General features: G+C 40.6%; 2 protein-coding genes across 8 annotated transcripts in view; both read left to right on the top strand.

Moving 5' to 3' along the window:
- BNIP2 (BCL2 interacting protein 2) overlaps positions 1-27,293 on the top strand; it is a 2,487,402-nt gene that overhangs the window by 647,083 nt on the left and 1,813,026 nt on the right. The window lies entirely within an intron of this gene.
- Positions 13,090-27,293, top strand: part of MRPL13 (mitochondrial ribosomal protein L13) — a 506,205-nt gene continuing 492,001 nt past the window's right edge. The window contains exon 1 of one of the 4 annotated variants that reach the window (XM_044077384.1): positions 13,090-13,361. In XM_044077384.1, coding sequence (XP_043933319.1) covers positions 13,335-13,361 — 27 coding nt within the window. In that variant the 5' untranslated portion in view covers positions 13,090-13,334. The remainder of the gene's footprint in view (positions 13,362-27,293) is intronic. The other 3 variants (XM_044077381.1, XM_044077380.1, XM_044077382.1) reach the window with 3 other exon arrangements.

Here is a 27,293-nt window from a genome sequence, read left to right as displayed (position 1 = left end):
TACTCCAACAAGGAACTGCTTATCTTGACAACCTCTCTCTAGGGTGATTGAAGAGGTTTCTCATTACAACTTCTTAGGTTATTAGTAGGCCTAGCTGCCCTTACAGACAATTTTAAGCCTACCCAATTTCCTTTTTTGTACTCAAAATAACCTATCCCTTTTGGTTATAGACTGGCCTTACCCATCCCATGGTCAATAATTATATATTACTCCTAATGAAAATAAACTAGGATCATACCATAGATAATTCGAAGGGAACCATGCATGGGATAAAGCATTTAGAAGCTTCCTCTGTCCATTAGTAGTATAGAGGCAGTCCTGGGGTAATTTTTTTGTTTCCCATCCACAGATCTTGAATATGGACAGAGATAAACGTTTTATGTGGATGGAGAGTCTGTTCCATAGCAGCAGTATCCTCTGTGAGCTATAACTGTCCCTCCAAACCATTCTGTTGATACTGTAGAAGAGGTTTATGTCCCTACACAGAATATTTCTGATGCTATCTGACTTGCTGATGTGCAGTAAATCCATCAGTAATGGGTTGGAGAATGCCTTATATGTCAGATACAGGTAATCTTTTAGCAGTCTGTAGAACAATGAACATACTGACAGGGCTTCAAGTCAGTCCATGCAGGACTTGTTGTTTAGGCCTTGCATCCTTTTACTAAGTTTCTCTGTGGGTGCTCCAGTTGTTGCATGTGTATGGACAGGTACATGTCAAAGGGAGCATTACATTCAATAAATAACCTAATGAGGGCTGAGTAATGGGGACAATGGCATCCTTTACTTACTAGATCTAGGCACAATCCCTTTGTTTATAAGCTGTGCAATACAGAAGGACTTTCTTACAATTACAGACACATGTTGGTCAAAAGTTAGGTCACTGTCCACATAAAATTCCCAAATCTCAAACAACAGGGTCAGCTCTTAAGGCATACTGTTAATGTGATAGCCTAGTATGAACCTATGAACTATCTGCCCTAGGGCATTTATAAGCCTAGCCAGAATGTGTTTGGCTTTCGCTACCCATTTTAAATTTATTTTGCTATGCCCTTTTTCGAGGTTAGTATGCTGTGCCTCTGTCTAACAGTGACACAGAAGTGATACCCGGGGTAAACCTACGAACTCCCATCCACTCATCAAGATTCCTCTTGAAGAGAGTCAATGAGGGACTCTGCCTAACCTGGACTGGGATTTTATTCCAGAGTGAAAGGAGCCCCTGGGTTATGAATCTGTCCCTCCAGCATGTCCTATTTATTTCAGTGCTGAGGTTCAAGTCTCTCAAGCGCATAGCTCGATGGGATTTGGATTTTCTGAGGTGCAGCATGTCCATTAATTCCGGATTGGACATGGCTTTATACGTCAGGCACAGATCGCCTCTGAACAGGCGGTATGCCACGGAGTAGAGCTGGAGTTTCTTTAACCGGACAGCATATGGCATCTGTCTGAGCCCTTTGATACTCTTGGTGAGGTACTTTTGGGGTCTTTCCAGTTGCTGCAGGTGTCTGGTAAGGTACATCCCAAAAGGGGCATTGTACTCAATTATGGGCCTGACGAGGGATGAGTAAAGAGGCACGATGACCTCCTCTGATCTAGATGTGAATCCCTTCATGATTAGGTGGGCTATATAAAATGTTTTTCTAACCACTTTGGCCACGTGGTTGTCAAATGAGAGATTGCTATCAACTTGGGTCCCCAGGTCCCTAATTATTTCTTCTGTACTTAATGGATTACCACCTATGTGGTAATTTGTGGGCACTTTGTTTTTGCCAAAGGGGATGACGATACACTTTTTGGCATTTAGCTTGAGGCCATGGCTCTGGCACCAGTTGTCCATTTCTATGAGGCCCTTTTGGAGGATGCTTGTGTTGGCTGGATTGTCGATTATGGCGCCCAGTTTGCAGTCATCTGCGAACTTGGTCAGCCACAGTCCTTCCGTGTTGGCCTGTACCTCCAAGAAAAATATACCGAACAAGAGAGGTCCCAGAACTGAGCCTTGTGGGACACCACTTGTAACTGGTTTGGAGTCTGACATAGCTCCAGCAATTCTAACCATGTGGGTTCTGTCCTTGAGCCAGTTTGCAATCCATCTAGTGACATAGGGGTTTATATTTAAGCTGGTGAGCTTATCTATAATGCCCGAATGGGGTATTGCATCGAAGGCTTTTGCGAGGTCCAGGTAGGCTGTGTGGACCACCACTGGGCATCTTGGGGCAATGCAGCAATTGCCTCATGTACACAGACAACCCTCTCCTCCTACCAACCAACACTACAACCTGTGAGTGTACATATTTGTGTACTATAGAATATATTGTTAATTTGTAATAGGTAGTAGATATAGAAAAACTGGAAGCAAAGCTCTCTTCACCCAAGACTGGACTAGACAGTCAAGAGGAGAAGGTAAACACTTGCATCACACCACACACATCATATAGTCTCTCAAAACCTACACCACCAAAACAGACACACAGAAACACAAAAAGCACACCTACATTCACGGAGGCTCTCAATAAAAATCTGCCCAAGCAACAGAGACCTCCAAAGCAGAAACGCAAGCAACCTCCACCCCCCCAACACAACTCAAATGACAGCCCACAAACTCAGTGTGCCACTCAACCACAGCCCATAAGGCACAACATACGCAACACTTGTCATAGAGTGTTGGGTACATATCCTGTAGTAAGGCTGAGATTGAACAGTAGTTTTATGTTTGGGTTTAGCTCTTCTTGGAGTTCATGTAGGACGCAGCCCAGGACACCGTCTGGTCCCACTGATGCTGTGTTTTTTTGCTTTGGAGAGGGCGGCTCTTACCTGAGCATCTGAGATGTCAATGCCACTGTCTCCAACCCATATAACATAGCTGGTCTCACTACCCTCTTGTAGACCTTCCCTTTCATTCTTACTGGTACTTGTCTATCACAAATCACTCCTGACACTCTTCTCCCCCCACTCCATCCTGCCTGTACTCTCTTGTTCACCTCTCTTCCACCCCATTACTCTGAACTATTCATCCCAAGTATTTAAACTCATCCACCTTCACCACCTCTACTCCTTGCATCCTCACCATTCCTCTACCCTCCCTCACATTTACACACATATATTCTGTTTTAGCCCTGCTGACCTTCATTCCTCGCCTCTCTAAAGCATATCTCCACCTCTCCAGGGTCTCCTCAACCTGGTCCCTACTCTCACTACATATCACAATGTCATCTGCAAACATCATAGTCCACAGGGCCTCCTGTCTGATTTAATCTGTCAACCTGTCCATCACCACTGCAAATAAGAAAGGGCTCAGAGCTGATCCTTGATGCAATCCCACCTCCACCTTAAATGCATCCGTCACTCCCAACGCTGACCTCACCACTGTCACACTACCCTCGTACATATCCTATACCACTCTTGCATACTTCTCTGACACTCTCAACTTCCTCATACAATACCACAACTCCTCTCTAGGCACCCTGTCATATGCTTTCTCTAAGTCTACAAAAACACAATACAACTCCTTCTGACCTTCTCTGTACTTCTCCAGCAACACTGTCAGAGCAAACATCGCATCTGTAGTGCTCTTTCCCAGCATGAAACCATACTGCTGATCATTAACCATCACGTCCCTTCTTAACCTAGCTTCCACTACTCTTTCCCATAACTTCATGCTGTGACTGATCAATTTAATCCCTCTGTAGTTACTACAGCTCTGCACATCACCCTTATTTTTAAAAATTGGTACCAAAAAACTTCTTCTCCATTCCTCAGGCAGCTTCTCACTTTCCAAGATTTCATTAAACAATCTGGATAAAAACTCCACTGCCATTTCACCTAAACACCTCCATGCTTCCAAGGGGAAGTCATCTGGACCAACAGCCTTTCCATTCTTCATCCTCTTTATAGCTATCCTTACGTCCTCCTTGCTAATCCATAGTACTTCATGCTTCACTACCCCCACATCATCCAACCTTCTCTCCCTCTCATTTGCTTCATTCATCAACCCCTCAAAGCACTCTTTCCATCTCCTCAACACACTCTCCTCGCGTGTATGTTTCCCTCATTATCCTTTATCACCTTTACCTGCTGCACATCTTTCCTAGCTCGGTCTCTCTGTCTAGCCAATTGGTACAGGTCTTTTTCTCCATTCTTAGTATCCAACCTTTCATACAGATCTTCATATGCTTTATCCTTAGCCTTCGCCACCTCTCTCTTTGCCATGCACCTCATCTCCTTATACTCCTGTCTATTTTCTTCATCTCTCCGACAATCTCACTTCTTCTTTGCCAACCTCTTTCTCTGTATACTCTCCTGTACTTCCTCATTCCACCACCATGTCTACTTGTCATCCTTCCTCTGTCCAGACGTCATACCAAGCACCTTTCTAGACATCTCCCTTACTAGTTACCCAGCTATTTGGTAACTCTTCACTGCCACCCAGTGCCTGTCTAACTCATCCCTAAACTCCACCTCACAATTACCCTTTTTCAATTTCCACCATTTGATCCTTGGTGCTGCCCTCACACTCCTCCTCCTCTTCTTGATCACCAACATCATCCTACAAACCACCATCCTATGCTGCCTAGCTACACTTTCCTCAGTCACCACTTAACAGTCTCCAATCTCCTTCAAACTGCCCCTCCTACATAAGATATAATCTACCTGTGTGCATCTTACTCCACTCTTGTGCATCACCCTATGCTCCTCCCTCTTGTTAAAAATATGTATTCACCATAGTCATGTCCATCCTTTTCACAAAATCCACTACCATCTGACCTTCTGCATTCCTTTGTTTAACACCATACCTACCCATCACTTCCTCATCCCCTCTGTTCCCTTCACCAACATGCCCACTGAAATCTGCTCCAGTCACCACTCTCTCACCCTTGGGTACAGTCATCACCACTTAACCTGTAAATAAATAAATACATAAAATGTCTGCTATTTGTTCATCAGGTAAGTGGACTAGTGATTTAACCCTTTTCAGCCACAACCCAAGTTCACAGAGCAGAAAATATATTACTGTCTTTCGATCAACAATATTATATACAAAATTAATACATAGCAAAATTCAGAAGAACAAGAGAAGCAAAATAGTGTGCTGGAACATAGTAAGACTGAATGCAGATGATCCAGTCAGAGTACACTGAGGGGAAACAAAAAAAAAAGATATATATTACACACACACACAACACAACAGGCAAGCCAGGGTATGCATAAAATACAGTGCAGTCATACATATAAACTCCTATATACATGTGAACCATTTGTATACAAAATGCAAAATAAGTAGAGAAAAGTTTATTAAAATGTATTCTATTATTCCTGATATGGGATGATAAATTACCTAGCTATTGTCATGGTACCAGTTGCAGGTAGATTCAGTAAAGAGATGTTCTTTAAGTGCATCTCTGAAGCTTTTAACGGTTTGTAGAATTCTGATGTCTGTAGGCAAGGTGGTTCCAGGTTGCAGGTCCCAGTCTAGAGGAGGCTCACTCACCTACAGCAGTTTTAAATGGAGGGCATACTGGAGTGAAACAACTGTCCTGTGTACTTCTGGCTATACAAGGGATGTCTTGTAAAAGTAGTTCCACTCATAAAGGGAGACAATGAGCATATTTTAGCATGTTGTAAATTAGTTAGAAGAAAATTGGCCCTATAAGACACCGAAAACCATTTGGAAATTTTTGGCAAATTACAATGATACATCTGGAGGTCTGCCAATAGACTGAATCTGCAAATTTTACTCTCAGTGGTCTGCATTCGGCGAATATTGTGGCCTAAATGCTTAACAAGAAAAGAAAGGTCATATTCGAGTTTGGGTATTAAAATATTTTTAGCAGTGGGTGAAAGGAGGTGACTGATCTTGTAACATAGTTTTAACTGAGCGGAGACCTTATTAGTTACAAAATCTGTACATGTGGTAAAGGAAAGAGTAGGGCCGAGTATTAGGCCTAGGTACTTCTGTTCAGTGATATCAGGTATTATGCTCAAATTAAGATCGGTTATCAGAACGGGAAGAACAGTGGGCAATTTCTTGGCTAGGGCAAAGACCATCACATTTGTTTTCTTAGGTTTAATATGTAGTTTGTTAGTAGTGGACCAAGTGCACAACCAGGTGAAATTGTCCTCTGACTTGGTTTGCAGGTGGGAGTGGGTAATATTGGATTGCATTGGTTTGCAGGTGGGAGTGGCTAATATTGGATTGCAGAAGCATGCTTTATCATCAAGATACATTATTAAGATTTGGTAATTCTAGGAGGATACCATTAACGGAGAGAGAGAGAAAGACGACCTTGCACATACCCTTGCAGTACATCAGTATCAAGTTTACCAGCAGTAGAGGATGAGACATTGCTATTGCAGTAGAGGATGAGACATTGCTATTGAATTGAAAGGTTCTGTATATTAGATAGCTGCAAAACCAGCAAATAGTTTGAAAACAAGAGTATAGATAACTGTTTCAAAAGCTCGTCATGCCAATAAAGAGACCTGCAGTAAAAAGTCCCTGATTCAGGTTGCAATAAATTGCATCAGTGGCCATTACCAGGGCAATAAAGGTACTAAGGCATTGCAAAAGTCATGCTGTGCATCACATAACGGGCCATAACTGTTAATGTGCTTAAGTAGTTCCTTGCATACAAATTTTTCACATATTTTGGTAATAGGGCACCGGGTAAAAATAGGTTTATAATCCTTCAGCCCATTAGGTAAAGTGAATTATAACTATGTGCTTGAATGCTGGTGAAACAGTGCCAAAGGTGTGAGAGAGAGAGAGAGAGAGAGAGAGACAGAGAGAGAGACAGAGAGAGACAGAGAGAGAGAGAGAGAGAGAACAAATATGTGTAAGGGGTTTAGGGATTTGTTTCAACAAAAAACCTTAGGAATGTTGGATGACACCTATGAACCTATAAGATTGCTGGATTTAGATCCTGAATTGTTCAGTTTGAGAAATGGGGACTTGGTCTGTTTTACAGAAATTTCAGACAGGTGAAAAGTTGCTGCATAACAGGTAGAGTATAGCTCAGGAGATGAAGCTTCTTGTTCTTCACTGGTGGAAGAGTGAACTGCTGGAAAAGCTTTAGTTATCCTAGTTACCGTAGTCTTGAAAAGTGAACATAATCATTAGCAAAGGTGGAGTGCTTCAATACTATTGGGTCATCCTTGGTAGCTGAAGATGTATTTAATGTTTCTGTTCAGTACTTTATTTCTCACAAAAACTGATTGGGTCTAGACTAGTTTGCTTCCCATTTCTAGGTAAGGTACAGGGCTTTTGCAGTATTCATTGAAATTCTTGTTTTTTTCCTTAAACTCAGAGAGGTTTTGTGTAGCTCTGTATTGTTGGGGTTCCTTTTTCAGTTCTTCCAAGTTGAATCTCTGGGCTTTAATTTTGTTTATAATATCCAATGAACGCCATGAGCAACACTGTGATTGATCTAAGCCTTCTTTTTTGTAAGGGGGTACAGTGTATCCTGAATTGTGGTCAATTTTGTGTTCAAAAATTCTAAACTAGATGTGGGTTCAGACATGGCAATAAGGGGAATCCAATCTAATGCAGTGAGGAGGGTGTTAAGATTTGGTAGCTTATTATTAGGGAAAGAGTTTCCCTTAAATGTTAGATGAGTTTACTTCAGTCAGAACTGCTAAGGGACACACCTCCCCTTTTTCAATGTTGTCACATATATTGCACAGTAGTCCAGTGCTATGTTTAATATAGCAGGCTTTCTTCTCCATCAGATATCAGTTTAGATATCTCCAACTGTGATCTAGCCAGCCAGTGGACAAGTTGCGATTTAAAATATAAAACATAGTGGTATGCTGCAGAATAAACAAAAGATCTGGGATTTGTTTGGAGAGCATCTGTGAAGTTTTTCAAGCTGTGATCTTTTGTGAAGGCAACAGAAGCTAACAAGAGACAGTTTCATGGCAGCAGTAGGAATGGCAGATAAGATATACAGAAAGTAGTAGTGGCAGGACACAAAATGCATTGACTCAGTGGCACTGTGAGGAAATAGTCAAGAACATCAGCTGGTCAAGCTGCAGCTCTGGGACTCCATGATGCATATATCCATTTGCTTGCCAGATTTAAAAAAAAATGAGTGTCCAGTCTAGCTGAAGTCAAGTTTAAAGCAGGGGAGCAGCCAGAAATGTGTATTCTAAACTCAAAAGGCAGCCAGCATATATGAAGGTATGCACATGCATTGTAACCACCACCCATACTTCTCAAATGTCCCAGATTTTTAGGTGCATCCCTGATTTTTACTCAAATTTTAGTTATGTCCCTCTTAATCCCTCCTAAAACTGGTGAATTTTGGAGAAAAGGTGGTGAATTACACTTAACAATAATTACGAGTTACAGACTTTTTACGTCAGAAAATGTATATTAATTCACATCCTCTCATTCTGTCAACGTCTCACGTTAATAGAACTAATATTTTAAAAGTGTCCCGGATTCTTTCTGGATTTGTCCCCGATTCATTGGGAACTATACTCCAACCTAGCTCTGCAACAATGTTCCCCAGGATTCAATAACACCAAAACTAAGTGTACACTCTTCTGAGTGAACAGACAACACAGGCAAAACTCACTCCTTCTTCCTCATAATTTTAGTTTTCCTACCGACTTTCTTGCAGATTCAAATATTGACAGGGATTCATAAAAGTTACCACAAGGTGTTGTCTACATGTACACCTACTGAAATCTTTACGAGTGACTAGAAAGCACAAAAAATATGGTAGGGATGTTCTTGAATACATATGTACACAGTGTAGGATTTATTGAATCTGGCCTGTTATTTTTAAATGTCATCACTTGCACATTTCACAAATATATGGTATTCAAATGTTCTACTGCATAATTTTTAAAGATGAATTATATCCATAAGCATGTTTTACAGTTACAGCGTAGAATTGATGGAGTTGATTTTCACTGCTTTGTGTCCCATGTTTCTGAATGCTGTTCAGAAAAGTGTATTCATTTATGCCTACTTACATAATTAGTTTAAAGCAGCAGCTCTGTGTCTTACGTTTGACTGTTTTTTAGAAAAATGTACTCATTTGTTTCTGACTACGTAACTGATTCAAAAGTGGCAGCTCTATTTTCCACATTTCTGAAAATTGTTCAGAAAAATGTATTCATTGAAGCCTGCCTACATAACTGGTTCAAAGTAGCAATGAATTTGAGATTAACATATTTAAACAGTATTCCACAATTATGTTTTTTTAACTCCTTTGAGCTTCTCACCCCTCTCTAGCTTTGTAGATTTTCTGAGCATATTTTGTCTGTAAACCTATTCTGTCTATGCTTTGTGTTCCAATGCTGTTAATTTAGCTGCTGCTTGTGCAACTGTCACATTTTATATGACTGCTGCAAACATCAGCTTAAGCCACTGGAAGTATTATGAGCACTGATACAAACTACTTAGAACCGAGAAACATTTTATTTAGCTGCTGCATTTTCAGGCAGCTAACATATGTTATTTGCTAACACACTAAAATAAGTAGGGCTCTGTTAAGAACCTGCTGCACTCTTCACATCTTCTGAATTTTCCCTCTTTGTCATAGCTCTGTTTCTTTTTTAGCACACAGGTGCAAGCCAAAAAAAAATGGTAACATGGGTGGTAGTAACAGTATACACTAACCACAGCAGCTTTCCAGTTCCTTGTTTTTATTACAGTGATTGTGGTGGTGGGCTACAGCAACAAGCTTAAAGATATTACTATATCCATTACTTCTACTATTTCCTGGTGATCAATAGAAGTATCAATTGATTTTGGGGGCAGTCTGTGGATGAAAGCAAATCAGTAATTAGCAGATTCTTTGTGTACATCAGAGCAAAGTTGAAATTAATTAATTTAGCTATGTTTTTTTCTTTCACTCTCCTCAAAATGTAATGTCAAAGGAGTACAAAGTTGCCATGGGGGGAGGGTCACAAGTAGACAGGATCCTCATTTATAACATCTCTTCCAAAGGACAACAAACTCAGAGTGTAGTATCAGTGATCCATCTACCTGGTGTGGGAACAGAACCCACACCTTTATGCACCAAAATGGAGTGTGCTACCTGCTGTGCCACTGAAACTGAAGGACATTTCTATGAATCCTGCTAAATGATTTCATACCATTTGTTAAGGGGGCAGTATAAATCTCTAGTAACTTGCTGAAATGCATTCGTGACCATTATTTTTTTTTTTCATTTTCCTTATAAAACAACATCTGAGGTGTGCTCAAAGGAGAGCAGTAGCTTTTGGGGGTAGTAAGGATAACTTCATATGATTTGCTATGATTCATTGGGGTACACTAGGCTAACAACTACAGGGGCCTTTTTAAGCTTAGCCATACATCCTAAATGTATCTGACAAGTTTAAGGGCCTTACACTTATTTATTTATTTATTTTACATTTGTTGACCGGGCTAGTCTAACTGAATATATGTCCATTTTCAGTAGAGGCCCGGGGAGAAAAGCTCCAAGGAAAAAACTTACAATTTAATAGAGAATAACATCAAAACAATTTTATACAGCAATGATTGTACCATAAAAGCAGTATAATTTTAGCATAACATGTTAGCTAAAGAAATTCTTAAAAGAATATAAAAAATAGAAGAAATAAAAGTTTTTTTTTTCAATTCTAACCTACTCTTAAGTTGGTTAAAGTATACTGCATTTTCATTTACAGTTTACATTTGTTGACTGGGCTAGTCTAACTGGATGCAAGTCCATTTCCAGTAGAGGCCCGGGGAGAAAAGTTCCATGTAATTGTACAGAGTAAATATATGCTAAAAGAATAGAAGTTGCACAGTGTTGTCAAAGAAATCAAAGAAAATATAAGATAATACAAAAGTTTTAACTAATACTGTATAATAGTAATCCAGTTCTTTAAGGTACAGAGATAACTTTTACTTATATACATAAAATTTGTGTACTACAGGATATATTGTTAATTTGTAATAGGTAGTAAATGAAGGAAGGGTGAGAAGAGTAAGTGGGGATGGGGGCAGAATTAGTCAGGGTTAGTACAGGAGCATAGCCAGTGATTATTGAGATATGGTTTTAGTTGTTTTTTAAAAAGAAAAAGAGAGGTCTGAGCTGTGATATCGGAAGGAAGTTGATTCCGTAGTTTTCCTACAGAGTTGGAGAATAAGGAGTCACCTGCTGAGTTGTTGGATTTAGTAGTATTAATCAGCAGTTTGTTTGAGGAACATAGATTTTTGAGATTGTTATAAGGTGTGATGAGGCTAGAGAGTATAGGAGTGTTGCTAGGTTGATACAGGGTCTTATGAGCTATTGTGAGCTGGCAAAATTGAAGCTGGTTAAGGAATTCTAGCCAGTTTAATTGTTTAAGATTAAGGCAGTGATGTGTTCTGAAAGGAGAGCCTGTAGCAAATCTAGCAATATTATTATAGGAAGTTGTTAGTTTCTTGAGGTTGTTTTTTGAGATATTAGTATAAATGGGAGCGGCGTAGAGCAGAGTGGATAAAAGGTGAGTTCTAGCTATAGCAGACCTAGCTACTGGAGTAAGAAAGGGTTCGATTCTGTAAAGGGATCCCAGTTTCTTATTAATTGATTTTATTCTTATTTCTTATTAATTTCTCTTTTTCTGTTTCTTATTAATTAATCTTATTCTACGGGATATGTATAGGCCAGGGTTTGAGTGGTCAAGCATTTACAGGCTACCTCTGTCCATTATGGACACAGCTGCCAGAGTGTGGTGAATTTTCGAGTTTCCATCCACTGGTCCAAATTATGCTTAAACTTGGGTTAGGGAAGAACTCTACTTCACATACATGAGAAGCCTGTTCCAGAGAAGGGGTGTTTTCTGAGACATATACCACTCCCTCCAAGATATCCTACTTATGTCACAAGGAAGGTTCAAGTTCTAAGATAGGGTATTTCTGGTGCTTCTTCTTTTGTGGATGTGCAGCAGTTCCATCCCAGTGAGATCCAAGGATGCCTTCCTTATATGAAGGGTATCACAGAGCACCCCTCAACAGTCTGTAGGAGACTGAGCTGGGAGCAGCCTAAATGTCTAGCAAATTACTGACATCATTTTTCATCTTTTCACAATTCATCCTTACAGACATACCGCTCAACTATCCCTGGTTTTTACTCAAATTTTAGCCCTGTCCCTGTTAATCCCTCGTAAAATTGGTGACTTTTGGGGAAGATGTAGTGAATTATACTTAATAAATAATGACAATAGAGTTATAGACTTCTTTACTTCAGAGACTGTTTAGTAATTCACATTAAGTTAATAGAAGTAATACTTTTAAAAGTGTCACTGATTATTTTTGGATTTGTCTCTGACTGGTTGAGAGCTATGCTTACAGATGTTACTAGGTTATTCTTTTTTTTTTTTTTGGGGGGGGGGGTAACAGCAGCTATGATGACCGCTGAAGTGTTTATCTGTCGGTGCCGTGCTGTAAAAAATCCAAAATGCACAGAAAGTCCTGGTTTCCTTTTCTCTCTCTTCCTCCCCCGATCTTGACGTGCCCTCATAAGCCCAGTATTCTATTCTATATACTGGGTCCTGGCAAGAAGGAGAACCCGGCACCATTAAAGTTTTGCAGAAATAACGAAACATGGTCCTCTGATATGTCAAGATATGTGATGTAACGATAGCTCGCAGGCTTATAGACCATTCTTAAGCCTTCTCTTTATTTTGTTGCACTATTAAGCATGCGTTATAAACCCCGATTTATCATTCATCCATCCATCCACAACTCCTTTTTCCCATTCTTGCATATGGGTCGGGGCGTGGGTGTCACTTCAATACTGACACATCTACAGCCAATGTTTACACCTCCGGGTAACGATTTATCTTAGATTAGAAGTATAAACACTCTTACCTGGAAAGTATTCAGACTTTGAAGCCTCAGCTTTCCGATGCCAAGCAACAAACAACACGTACCTATCCATTTATAGAAGATAAACTAATTTCAGGGCTGTTTGTGAGTGTTTATTATTTCACAAATGTTTTACTGACTTTAGCTTTTAACTTAATCCAAACTCCGCGCTTGCTACGACGCCACCTTCCTAACTGTAGCCTCTGTAAGATTTCCGACTAGCTACAACAGTCCCAAAGAAAGAAAACATGAATTTAAATTAACTTCCGTTTCGTGGATGAAGAATATGTTATTCCCATTTTGGCAGCCTACATTTTTACATTAGATGAACAAACTTGACATTTATTACGAAGCTGAAGAAAAATATATATTCCGACACAAGTGGGAATTAAAACCTGCCTCGTATAATGCAGTGTGTTTCTAACCGGAACATTTTTCTCTGTGGTACACTATTCACATTGAGTTTAGATGGACATGCTTACACCTTATTGTAATAGAAGTATTTAAAATGGCAAGTGTTGGTAAGTCTGCAAAGGTAAGTGTGTGACATTCGCTGTGGAATTTTTTTTTGTTGGGGGGGGAGCACTGACATTAGTATGAAATAATGGTAACTTGGAACAAAAGCTCATGTCGGGTAATTGGAATATTGTGAATGCGCTCAAAGTAGTGTTAGGAAGGTTATTATTCAAGTTTTTGATAAGGATAGAGATGGTGGAGTGATCTATACTGGACCCAGTTTAGTTCACAGCCCAGAATAGCCGTGAAGAACAAGAATAAAATGTGTACAATAAAACAGCAATGAGGTCAGATTTAGAAAAAAATGGGCATGAAATACAGTAAAACAGTTTAAAGACTGAGGAAAATACAGCTCGAGTTTTCAAACAAAACGGTATTCACTTACATGTTTACAACGCATAATGAATCTACATGATAGATATCGTTGCATTTAGTATTTTTGAGCAATCTGTAATTGGTTACATTTTAGCTTTAAAATTTGTCGTGTTGTTTCTTTTTTTGTAATAAAATGACGACTGTTTTATCCAGGCATCACACAGCCACAGGTTCCTTTTTTATAAGTTGCATGCATGTTAATGTCATTAATTTGAATGATGACATTTCTAAGTGACACGTTCCAGTATTTACAACGTATTCCTGATTCATTGTTTTGTAAATGGTTATGCTTGGTTTTACCCTTATTATGGAAGTAAGAGGTTGAGAGCAGTGCAGATTTCGAATTGCAGACTATTGTTATATATAGCAATGTCAGGTATCCCTCATTTTTAAGATCGCAGACAGCAACGTCCTAAACGCTCTTGCACTTGCTTTGTTGTATTGTTTTATTTTATTCCAGATTCTCTGTAACAGTCATCACCAACAACATTCCTTACTGATAATCAGGTCAACCCCTTGGTCTTTCAGAAACTGCATTTCTATGTCAGTATCAACTTTGATATTCTTTTTTTCTGTCATGGCTAACTATGGAGTTTCATAAAGAATCTTTTGTGTTTCTTTTAGCAGTTCTTCGTGTACCTGTGATAACTAGGCAGTTGGCAGTGTGTTTTCTACCTGTTGTTCCTTATATGTATTTCACTTTCAGTTTAACTTTTTCAGATTAAGTAGCATTCTGCCTTATGCAGAGTTTGTAATTATGTAATGTTTCTCAGATATATAGTTTACCTCGCATGAACTTTTTTACCATAAATATTTATTTTAACTTTAGACTTGGAGCAGATAGACTAAATAAAAAAGGAGGTGGCGTGGCCATTATATACCATAATTCCTTCAACATATGTCAGTTAAAAGACCACATCCCACAGTTCCATAATGCAGAAATCCTTATCTCCATCCTGGAGCTTAACTGTTCTAAAAAAATTGTATTATTGCTCTATATGTTCCACCTGGTAATAATATTCCTACTCTTGAAGACAGAGCTTGGACTTCCAACACTATAAAAATGAAACAATTATCCTCGGTGATGTAAATGTTGACTGGGCTCCCATCTCCACCAAACAGGCATCCTCCACTTTACACAACTTATCAATACCACTACCCAATATAAAAATAGATCAGAAGGAGAATCTGTACTAGACTGGAATCTTGTATCCAATCCTTCTAAATTCCTCCGGAACCATGCCCAACTCCATTAGTGACCACATCCCAGCATATACTATTAGAGCCTGTCTTCCCCACCCCAAAACCATTATAATATCAAACCAGTGCAAAATCTTTCAAAATTCAATCCTAATTCTTTTAATAATTTTCTGCAAAGCATTGACTGGCTTAGTCTCAATACCCTTCATTTAGATGATGCTCTGGTCTTCTTTAATAACACATTTTTTTAAATATACTAGATAGCCTAATCCCAGCTAGAATGAAAAGACCCTAAACTAACCATGCTCCCTGACTAACTAAAGCCACCAAAGAAATCATGATCAATAGGGACAAAACGTGGAAACTGTGGCTGAAGACTAATAATACTTTTGACCTATTACAGTATAAACAGCTTTGTAACCAAGCTAAAAAACTGATATCCAAAGATAAACAACACTACTTCCTGAAATAACTAAAACTCAGAAAAAATAATCCTAAAGCTTTATGTTCCTCTGTCAATAATCTCCTGCACCAAGGCAGAAAACCCAGCCCCTACCCTCACCCTGACAAACCTCCTGAACAAATTACAAATATTTTTAACTTCTATTTCATTGATACTATTATCAATATTACTGTTACTTTTTCTTTACCTCTGTCTAATTACTTCTCCACTAACTCTCCATCACAACTTACTCTACCCCAGAGCTGCATACCTCTCTCTGACTTCTTACCCCATCCTCCACCAAGTACTAACTGCACACAACAGCTTTTACAGACACAGTCATTGTCCATGCTGGCGTGAATGACCTGAGACGTACCTCCCTGGACTACATGAAAAGAGACATAGAGGAGCTCTCTGAGCATGTAGCCCAGGCCGGTATGACCCTGACCTTGAGTAGCATCTTACTCTCACCAAGAATGATGCCACAATATAAAGACAAGATGATCAATTTTAACAATTGGCTTAAGTATTGGTGTCATTCAAAGGGGATCCAATGCCTGTCATCCTGGGATGACATGCTCGACAAGCCACGATGCTTCGCTAGGGACGGCTTGCACCTGTCACCCCTGGGCTTTTGGATATTGGCAAAGGCTCTTGCTACCCCCATAGTGCCTTTTTTAGGCAAGGCTCAAAAGACAAACCCACCTCCATAGGTATCACATGGGATAAGAAACAAAGAGTAATGCTACTCAATGCCAGAAGTCTAAACCTCAAGATGCATGCACTCAAAACTCTCCTTAGAGTGGAGAACATCGATATCTGTGCAGTAACAGAAACCTGGTTCAAGGCTCCCGAGAGCACCCCAGCACTACCAGGTTATACCTCATACCATGCTTTTCGGCCCCAAAACTTGGACCGAACCACAAAAGGAGGGGGGAGTATCAATATTTGTCAAAGATACCCACACCTCCAGGTTGGTCGCACAGCATGAAGCATCAGAGACTATCCATGTGCAACTAACAGTGGGTAAAACTGCCTTCCAGTTTATAGCCTGCTACAGACCACACTCCCAAACCCAGGAACCCCACTCGGCCTTCCTGAGAACACTGGAAAATATGAATGTCTCTCCAAACACCATTATACTGGGCGACTTCAACTACCCAAACATAGACTGGGAATATTACTCTAGCTCCAACACCCTAGACCAAAGGTTCCTAGAATTTATAAACTCAAATGCTATGGAACAACTTGTTACCACTCCCACAAGAGGGGAAAACATACTGGACCTGATCATCACCAACATGGGGACTCTATGCTCCAGACCAGAACTGTATCCCTCATTGGTAAGATCAGACCATAAACTAATCTCACTGGATATTCACATCCCGACTCCACCCCCTGCCCTGAAAACCACAGTGAAAAACTTCTCTAATGCAAATTTCACACTCCTCAAAACTGAGGTGGAATCCTTCAAAGCCCGCGGGCCTGTGGAAAATATGGCCCAGACCGCAGAATCCTTTATAAACGCATTCTATGAACACCTTCAGGAATGCATGGATCATGCAATCCCAAATAAAACCAAGTCCCAATCCTCCAAAGGCAGGCGTCCTGTCTGGTGGACCCCAGCCATAAACAAACTATACAATAGAAGGGGGAAGCTACTAAATGATAGAGCAAAATCCCAAAAAGGGAAGGCATCTCTGATCAGTATTAGCAAAAACTATGGGCACTCATAAAATCGTCTAAGGCCAGCTTGAGAGAAGAATTGCACAGGACACTAAGGATAATCAGAAGGCTTTCTTTAGTTATGTTAGGAACCTGGGGGGGAATTCCCAGATGTGCGCAGAATTGGTCCAGAATGACAAGGGATACGCCAAAGCCACAGGCAGTGCCAGCATCCTAGCTGACAGGTTCAGTGCAAACCCCCACCCTCCCCACCAAAGGGCAAATATCTATCCCAGCAGAGTGCTGCCCCCTGACATCTCAGATGCTCAGGTAAGAGCTGCCCTCTCCAAAGCAAAAACACAGCATCAATGGGACCAGACGGTGTCCTGGGCTGTACTACATGAACTCTAAGAAGAGCTAAACCCAAACATAAAACTACTGTTCAATCTCAGCCTTACTACAGGATATGTACCCAAAGAGTGGCGTACAGCAACAGTGGTCCCTCTCCACAAAGGTGGTGCCTCAACGGATCCTGGAAACTATCACCCCATAAGCCTGACTAGCTTGGTCTGCAAAGCTATGGAAAGGATCATCATGGACCTCATAAATAAAGATATTGGGGACCTACAGACACTGGATCCTACCCAGTTTGGCTTTAAGGGCAGATCCTGCCTCTTAAACCTGGTTGATTTCTTTGAAACAGTCACTAAGGCCATTGACCAGGGAAGGTGGTCCACACAGCCTACCTGGACCTCAAAAGCTTTCGATACAATACCCCACTCGGGCATTATAGATAAGCTCACCAGCTTAAATATAAACCCCTATGTCACTAGATGGGTTGCAAACTGGCTCAAGGACAGAACCCACATGGTTAGAATTGCTGGAGCCATGTCAGACTCCAAACCAGTTACAAGTGGCATCCCACAAGGCTCAGTCCTGGGACCTCTCTTGTTCGGTATATATTTCTCAGAGGTACAGGCCAACACGGAAGGACTGTGGCTGACCAAGTTTGCAGATGACTGCAAACTGGGTGCCATAATCGACACTCCAGCCGACACAAGCATCCTCCAAAAGGGCCTCATAGAAACAGACAACTGATGCCAGAGCCATGGCCTCAAGCTAAACGCCAAAAGTGTATAGTCATCCCTTTGGCAAAACAAAGTGCCCACAAATTACCACATAGGTGGTAATCCATTAAGTACAGAAGAAGTAATTAGGGACCTGGGGACCCAGGTTGATAGCAATCTCTCATTTGACAACAACATGGCCAAAGTGGTTAGAAAAACATTTTATATAGCCCACCTAATCATGAAGGGATTCACATCTAGATCATGGGAGGTCATCGTGCCTCTTTATTCGTCCCTCATCAGGCCCATAATTGAGTACAGTGCCCCTTTTGGGATATACCTTACCAGACAACTGCAGCAACTGGAAATACCCCAAAAGTACCTCACCAAGAGGATCAAAGGGCTCAAACAGATGCCATATGCTGCCTGGTTAAAGAAACTCCAGCTCTACTCAGTGGCATACCGCCTGCTCAGAGGTGATCTGTGCCTGACGTATAAAGCCATGTCCAACCTGGAATTAATGGACATGCTGCACCTCAGAAAATCCAAATCCCATCGACCTATGCGCTCAAGAGACTTGAACCTCAGCACTGAAATAAATAGGACATGCTGGAGGGACAGATTCATAACCCAGAAGCTCCCTTCCCTCTGGAATAAAATCCCAGTCCAGGTTAGGCAGAGTCCCTCATTGACTCTCTTCAAGAGGAATCTTGATGAGTGGATGGGAGATCGTAGGTTTACCCCGGGTATCACTTCTGTGTCACTGTTAGACAGAGGCACAGTATACTAACCTCGAAAAAGGGCATAGCAAAATTATTTTAAAATGGGTGGCGAAAGCTCAACACACTCTGGCTAGGCTTATAAATGCCCTTGGGCAGATAGCCTAGTATGAACCTATGAACAATTTAATCTCTCTCCCATCCTTACTTCTCACACCAGAAAACTCCTGCAGAAACTTAACTCTGTACTAACTCTGCTGACAGAATTCCAGCCAAGTTCCTGAAAATCACAGCACACTCTGTGGCATACCCCATTAGCATTCTGATAATAGCTCCAGCCTAGAATCTCATGTTCCCACCCTCTGGAAGAAAGCTATAATTCATCAGATTCACAAAAGAGGCACCTTAACTGACATCTCAAATTTCCGTCCCATTGCTATCCTTTCCCCCATCTCTAAAAGTCTAGGAAAATGTGACCAAAAACTCCTAGACTTCCTCCTAAAGAATAACGTTCTGTCCCCCACACAGCATGGCATCTGCCCCAGTCATAGTACAACCACCATTCTTTTATATCTTTCTTAAATACAGTCAATAAAGCCCATGACTCTGGAATCATAGTTTCAGCCTTGTTCTTGGACTTATCAAAGGCTTTCAATACAATTTCACACCCTATTCTCCTTTCTCAACTCTTAGGTCTATCTTCCCAATATCTCACCTGGTTTAAAAGCTGCTTCTCGGAGAGCATCCTATCAAATGGCAAAATTCCACTTCTCCCTATATTCATAACTCTACAGGGGTTTCCCAAGGCTCAGTATTAGGTCCACTCTTGTTCAACATCTTCATCAATAATCTTCACCGAGTCATCCCGCCAAGGTCCTCTAGTCCAGTACGCAGATGACTCCACTATAGTCTGTGCTGCCCAAAACTCAAATAGTTTAAAGCAACAGACACAAATTGCATTCACTACTGGGGAAACTCGGCTACATGAAAACCACCTTTCTTTAAATCCCCAAAAGACCAAACTTATGATATTCATAAATGTGAGAAGGAATAGCCAGGGAATTGTTATGGCTAGAGTTGTATAGGCCCTAGGGCCGATAGCCTAGTACCAACCTATGAACCTATAAGAAAAATCCTTCCATTGATAGAACTAACTTTGAAATATTCTCCCGTAACTCCACAAGAGTTGAGTTAGTTACCTCTACTAAACTGTTAGGGGTAATAATTGATGAGAACCTTAAATTTGGTCTTCATATTCAAAAATAACATCAGCAAGACCCATAAAAAACTTGGACTTCTTTATAGACACAATAAGTTCCTCTCCCTCCCCTCCAATAAAAAAATATAACACAATCTTACTTTCTTCCCTCTCTAACAACGGCGCACCTTTACTAATAAACCTACAATCCACCCAGAAGTCTAAATTAGAAGCATGTTATAACAAGCTCGGGAAATTTGCCACCAATAGTTGCAACTCCACCCATCACTGCACTGCACTAAAACAACTTCAATGGCTGGAATTTCCCCATCACCTTTTCTTACTTCAACTTACAACCACACACAAATTAATACATGAGCCCCAAAACTGCCCTGCACTCAGTTTTTTATTCTCCCTCTGTAATCCTATTAGGCCCGTTTGCTCTGAACATCAGTATCTTCTTCAAATTCATAAACACAAGCTACCTGCAGGTCAACTTTTATATTCTTGGAGCATAATGAAACTCTGGAACAATCTTCTCCCTTCTATCTGCTTACATGAAAGCCCTTCCATTTTCAAAACTGTGCTATGCAATCATCTTCTTTCCAAGTGGGTGAGTAATTGCTTCTCGTCTCCCTTTGGCATTACCTTAATCAATCACTATATCCCTAAACATGTCTACCCTCACCTTTCTCTAGTATACCTTCAATTTCATCAGTTTCATCCTAACATTTCTCTTCAACTTTCTCTCTTCCTATTATTTTATCTATGACCATGATGTCAGAAAGTTTGTAGCGGGTCTAGTTAATCCTAAGTTAATTTAATGAATCTTCTTTGAAGTTTGGTATCTGTTTGATGTAATATCTGCAAATAATTTTTGTGTATTCGATTTTTATCTGTAACATTTTGTAATCTCTGTAAGTAATTTCTGTAAATCTTTTTTATGTGCATTTATCACTTTCTGGAGCTTTTCTCCCCGGGCCTTCTGAAAATGGGCTTTCTTGGTCCAGTGGACTTTCCCGTTAAACAAATGCCAATAAATAAATAAAATATTTATGGAGCATCACATGCACTCATACCTCTTAACTGTCTAGACTTTCACAGAATTTCCATATTTCTGACTCATATTTTTGGTCTATTCCTCATAAAATCTGTGGTTTTATTTGGTTTTCTGGCAAATCACTGGGCTGACATGGAATAGATTATCATTGACCTCATTAACAGGGACATTGGCAACCTATAAACACTCGACCCCACACAGTTTGGCTTTGTCAAGAATCTGGTTGACTTCTTTGAGAGTCACCAAAGCCAAGTCATGGACAAGGGGAAAATCGTGCACACCGCCTACCTTGATCTGGCCAAAGCTTTCAACACTGTTCCCCACTCGGGCATAGTAGATAAACTCTCTCAACTAGGCATCAATCCATATGTTACCATATGGGTAGCAAACTGTCTCACTGATAGAACCCACCTAATCAAATTAGAATTAGGGGAAACCACCTCAAGCAGTCGTCCTGCAACGAGCAGCATACCGCAGGGATCGGTCTTGGGGCCTCTGTTATTTGGGATATACTTCTCTGAGGTGCAGGCCAAAACCAGTGGACTATGGCTGACCAGGTTTGCAGATGACTGCAAGCTGGGCGCAGTCCTCAATTCCCCAAATGATGTGAACGTCCTCCAAGAAGGTCTCACCCAAACAAATGACTGGTGCCAGAAACATGGCCTAAAGTTGAATGCCAAAAAATGCATCATCATCCCCTTTGGGGAGAATGACATCCCCACATATCAGATTAATAATGACCTAAGTACACAGTCAGTAGTGAGGGATTTGGGCACCCAGGTTGATAGCAACCTGAATTTTGACCACCATGGTGCTGCCGTTGTACTGAAAGCTTCTTCATGGCTCACCTCATAAGTAAGGGTATCTCATCCAGGGACAAAGACCTCATAACATCCCTGTATTCTTCCATTATAGGGCCAGTTATTGAGTACAATGCCCCCTTTGGCATGTGCCTCGTAAAGCATATGCAGCAGCTGGAAAGACCACAGAGGTTCCTCACCAGGAAAATCCAGGGCCTCAAACATCTACCCTACACAGGCCACAAAGGCCCTATCCCCCTACTCAGTTTCATATAGACTCCTCAGGGGTGACCTCTGTTTGGCATATAAAACAGTCTCCGTCTTGATGGGACTGCTGCATATCCGCAAGTCAAACTCCACTTGATCAACCCCTATGCGCAACTACAACCTGGTCTGTGATAGCAACAGGACTTGTTGGTGGGACAGAATTGTGTCCCAGAGACTCCCTCCTCTGTGGAATAGACTCTCTCTCCACATCAAGCAGAGTCCCTTATTATCCCTTTATAAGCGCAATCTGGATAACTGTATGGGAAATAAAAAATACACCCCTGGGATTCCACCTGTGTCCCTGCTGGACAGGAACATTGGGTGCTGACTTGTCTAAACATGGGCTAAACTCTTGGCTAGGCTTATAAGGGCCTCAGGGCCAATAGCCTAGTAACCTCCTGTGATCTTATGATCTGAGAATTGAAGTCAATAAATAATGACATGTTTGAGTTTCAGACTTCATATCCTTCAGAAAATATATGTTAATGCAAACTGTGCTAATCTAGCAGCTTTCTAAGTTTACAAGAGCAATATTTAAAATCTGCCCCTATTTTTGGGCCTTTGTCCCCCCCCATTTTTTTAAGACTGTGTCCAGATTTCTTGCATTAAGAGGTTGAAAGTTATGCATGCACTGTTGATTAGATTTCCATTTTTGTTTTGTGCATCTTTAAAGACTGTTTACTCATAAACATCTGGTCTCTTCTATTTTAAGATAACTGTTTCTGTACCACTGTGTCATCTGCTTCCAACACATCTGGCTTATTCATATAGTATTTAGCACTCAGTAACTATTTATAAAGAGTAACCGCTACCAAGCACAGCAAGATAATGAAATGCAACCGGTCAGTAATCCAAAAGCTTTAATATAATGAGCTCTTTCCCTCTGATGTCTTGGCCGTAGCCTTCGAGGAGTAAAGGACCTCAAAAACACATACACTTTATATAATAGCAGCAATCAATAATTAATCAATTATACAATCAAACCATTAGAAAATTAAACCATAAAATAAAAAAATTAAAAACTAAATTAACTCCTTGAAGGCTATGGCTGAGACGTCAGAGGGAAAGAGCTCATTATATTAAAGCTTTTGGATTACTGACCGGTTGCATTTCATTATCTTACTGTGTTTGGTAGCTGTTATTGTTCGTTCTTTATGGCTAGTGATCCACAACTTCATTTGCCACATATCTTCCGTGATACTGTTGATGGTACTCAAATGTCCTTAGACAATTTTTTTGCTAATTCTACAGATAGTGTAGATCGCAGTTTACAACAAAGAAATGTAGTTAGTAATGGTCCTACATTACATACAGCATGGGAGAGATGGGAGGAAGAAAGGAATAAACGTTGTTTCAACCCGTTTAACAACGTGGATCGAAAGCTTCCACCATCTCCCACTGAAGAAAGTAAGTCTCTATTTGACCAATTGGAAAAGTGTATGTGGAAAGAGACTGCAACCTTCTTAATTTATCTCGTCTACAAAAGTACTTTGACTTGGATATTACACCACGTGGGCTGAGAATTTATAAAGACCCTACCCTTCCATTTAAATTGGAAAAAGAAATTTACATTGCATTCCACAAACGATGGGTGGTAGCTGAACATAAATGTACATCTGAATGGATGAACATTCTCATTGAACGGGATAGGGTTAGACAAAAGGAACTGAGAGCCGGGATCAAAACGGTATGTGGAACTTTATCCTCCGGAGCTTCTGCTCATGTGCTTGATGATTTTCTGGTTGATATTAATATTAGACTGAGAGAGTATGAAGCAGAATTGATCGAGAGGAAGAAAGGTAAATTACTCTGGGACCTTCGTGATTATGAGAATGGCAAAGCTTTCATCTCCAGAGCCAACCGAAAGAGGGCACGTAATCACGTAAGGTTTCAAAGAGAAGGTGGGGATGTCTACTATTACAATTCATCCTTCTCAGCTTCGGATGGTCAGAACACCTGTTTTGAGGAGGTTTAGGACATAATGCAGAATTTCCCGCTTTACCGGCAGCTCCGCACCCAGAAAAACTTCGACCGACTTTTTGTCATGATTCCACAAACTTCAGAGGAGGAAAACGAGAGGAAATGCCAGTGTGAACCACAGGGACAAGCCCAGAGAGTTCAATATCAGCAGATGGACACATGTTTTCTGACTTGGAATATGCGGTTTTGAACCACGGACTAAAGTTTATACCAACTGTGTTACCGCGTATACATGATATCAGATGTGATGTTTTTAAGTTTAGTAGAAAACTTCACTTAAAAAGTTATTTTTACAATGTTCGTGATGACAATATAACATCTATGTCTGAAGATCGTTTCAATACTTTGTGCGAAAGCTTTCATACTTGTAATTCGGATGTTGTATGCAATGCATATTGCAGACTGGATACTTAACTATGTTAAATATAAAAGTCGCTTTATGCTGTCTTTTTTGAATGAGGTTGTTCATTTGTTAAATTTTGCCATTGAAGGTTCATACGAGTTTATAAAAAAATAAATCTGGAATTGAGTATAATTTATCTTTGGGTGAGTGGAAAGCCCTTCAGACTCTTAGTAAAATGTGGGATATAATATTTTAAACCCTCAGATAAAGGGAATAAACTTATTATGCACTATCTGCAATATTTGGCTATGTGTGAGAAACATTTGAGTGACAGCAGTGTTTTAAGAAAGAACTGATATATCTGTTTTATAATGATGCTATCCTTAACTATGTTGAATTACTGAACAAAGGATACAGATTGGGATATTTTACTGAAATGGATATTAATAAGAAGTTTAGGGTTGTAGGATGGTCCTATTTTATTGCCTTCCTAAAATTCATAAGAGCCTTTCACAACCCCCAGGGAGACCTATAGTCTCTGGTTGTGAATACGTCTTGAATACGATAGGACTCTTTTTACATAGCTATTTGATATCTATAGTGAAGACTTTACCATCATATATTTGTGATATATTTGATTTTTTAGACAAAATAAAGAATATTGAATGGAATAATCAAATGTATTGAATTACATTAGATGTGAAGAGCCTATATACGAACATCCGGCATGAATTTGGGATTGAGGCTCTTAGATTTTTTTTAGGTAGTAGTCCATCTCCTGAATATATAGTAGAACTTACATATTTCTGTCTAACTCGTAATTTTTTTGAGTTTAATAATAGTTTATATAGACAGAAACAGGGGACAACCATTGGGGTAGCTTTTTCCCACATGTATGCTAATTTGAGCATGGGCCTCTTTGAGACTGAACATTTTACTGCATTTTACTACATTTACAAAGTAGTAAAGTTAGATATTGTCTAGGTGCATCATGTGGAGACCAGACTTGGCTTAATTGATTTAGGGTTTCTTCACTCAGAAAGCTCCCTCCCTGCCTCTAAATCTAAAGTATTACCTCCTGCAAAACCTCAGAAGTTTCCCTGGATTTTGCCTGCTAGCCTGAGCCAATCTGTGAGGACTCCCCAAAACTAACTTTTGTGAATGTATGTTTCATAGCCTAGTACTATACTATGAAACTATCTGCCCTGGGGCATTTGTAAGCCTAGCCATAGTGATGTGGCTTTTGCCACCCCATGAAATGGTACAAAAATGTACAGAATAAATCTGGAATACTGTGCCTCTGTCTAGTAGTGACACAGTGAAGGTCCCCTTATATAATAGAATCAGTTTACTGTGCCCCTGTCTAGCAGTGACACAGATGTGACCCCTGGGGTAAACTTACGATCTCCCATCCACTTATCAAGATTTCTCTTGAAGAGAGTCAGTGAGGGGCTCTGCGAACTGGGATCCTGTTCCAAAGCATGGGAAGCCTCTGGGTTATGAATCTATCCCTCCAGCATGTCCTGTTCATACTTGTGCCGAGGTTTAAGTCTTTAGCTCTCGTGGTCCTGATGGATTTGGATTTTATGAGGTGGAGCATGTCCATCAGATCCTGATTGGACATGGCCTTGTACGTCAGGCAGAGAGCACCTCTGAGCAGGTGGTATGCTACTGAATAGAGCTGAAGTTTCTTTAGTCTGGCAGAATAAGACATATGTTGGAGACCCTTTATCCTTTTGGTGAGGTACTTTTGTGGTCTCTCCAGCTGTTGCAAGTGCTGGGTGAGGTACATACCAAATGGGGCATTGTACTCAATCATGGGTCTGATGAGGGAGGAATATAGGGGTACAATGACATCCTTGGATCTGGATGTGAAACCCTTCATGATGAGGTGTGCAAGGTAGAATGTTTTTCTAGCCACTTTGGCAACGTGGGTGTCAAATGAGAGGTCGCTGTCTACTTGGGTCCCTAGGTCTCTGATTACTTTTTCCGTACTCAGTGGGTTGCTCTCTATGTGATAATTTGTGGGTACTTTGTCTTTTCCAAAAGGGATGACTATACATTTTTTGGCATTTAGTTTAAGGCCGTGACTACGGCAGCAGTTGTCTGTTTCAGTGGGGCCTTTTTGTAGGATGTGTGTATCTGCTGGTGTATCGACTATGGCGCCTAGTTTGCAGTCATCTGCGAACTTTGTCAGCCACAGCCCTCCCATGTTTGCTTTAACATCTGAGAAATAAATGCCGAACAAGAGGGGAGCCAGGACAGATCCCTGTGGGACACCACTTGTGACTGGCTTTGAGTCTGACATTGCTCCAGCGATTTTAACTTTATGGGTTCTGTCCTTTAGCCAGTTTGCAACCCATCTAGTGATATAAGGGTTTACTTTTAAGCTGTTTAGCTTATCTATGATGCCTGAGTGGGGTATTGTGTCGAAGGCCTTAGCCAAGTCCAGGTATGCTGTATGGACTGCTTTGCCCTCATCAATGGCTCCAGTGACTGTTTCGAAAAAGTCAGCCAGGTTTAAAAGGCAGGATCTGCCCTTTACAAAGCCGAACTGGGTGGGCTCAAGCGTCTGTAGGTCCCCTATGTCTCCGTTTATGAGTTCCATAATGATTCTTTCCATAGCTTTGCAGACCAGGCTAGTCAAGCTTATGGGGCAGTAGTTTATAGGGTCTGTAGAGGCACCCCCCTTGTGGAGTGGGACCACTGTTGCTGTACGCCAGTGTTCAGGTACATGTCCCGAAGTAAGGCTAAGGTTAAATGGCATTTTTATGTGTGGGTTTAGCTCCTCTTGGAGTTCACGTAACGATACCGTCAGGTCCCATTGATGCTGTG

Source organism: Protopterus annectens, chromosome 7.part0 (assembly GCF_019279795.1).
Source record: "Protopterus annectens isolate FY-2018-M chromosome 7.part0, PAN1.0, whole genome shotgun sequence".
In the NCBI taxonomy this organism is placed as follows: domain Eukaryota; kingdom Metazoa; phylum Chordata; order Ceratodontiformes; family Protopteridae; genus Protopterus; species Protopterus annectens.
The sequence above is the reverse complement of the archived record's forward strand: the minus strand, read 5'-3'. Positions and strand labels throughout refer to the sequence as shown.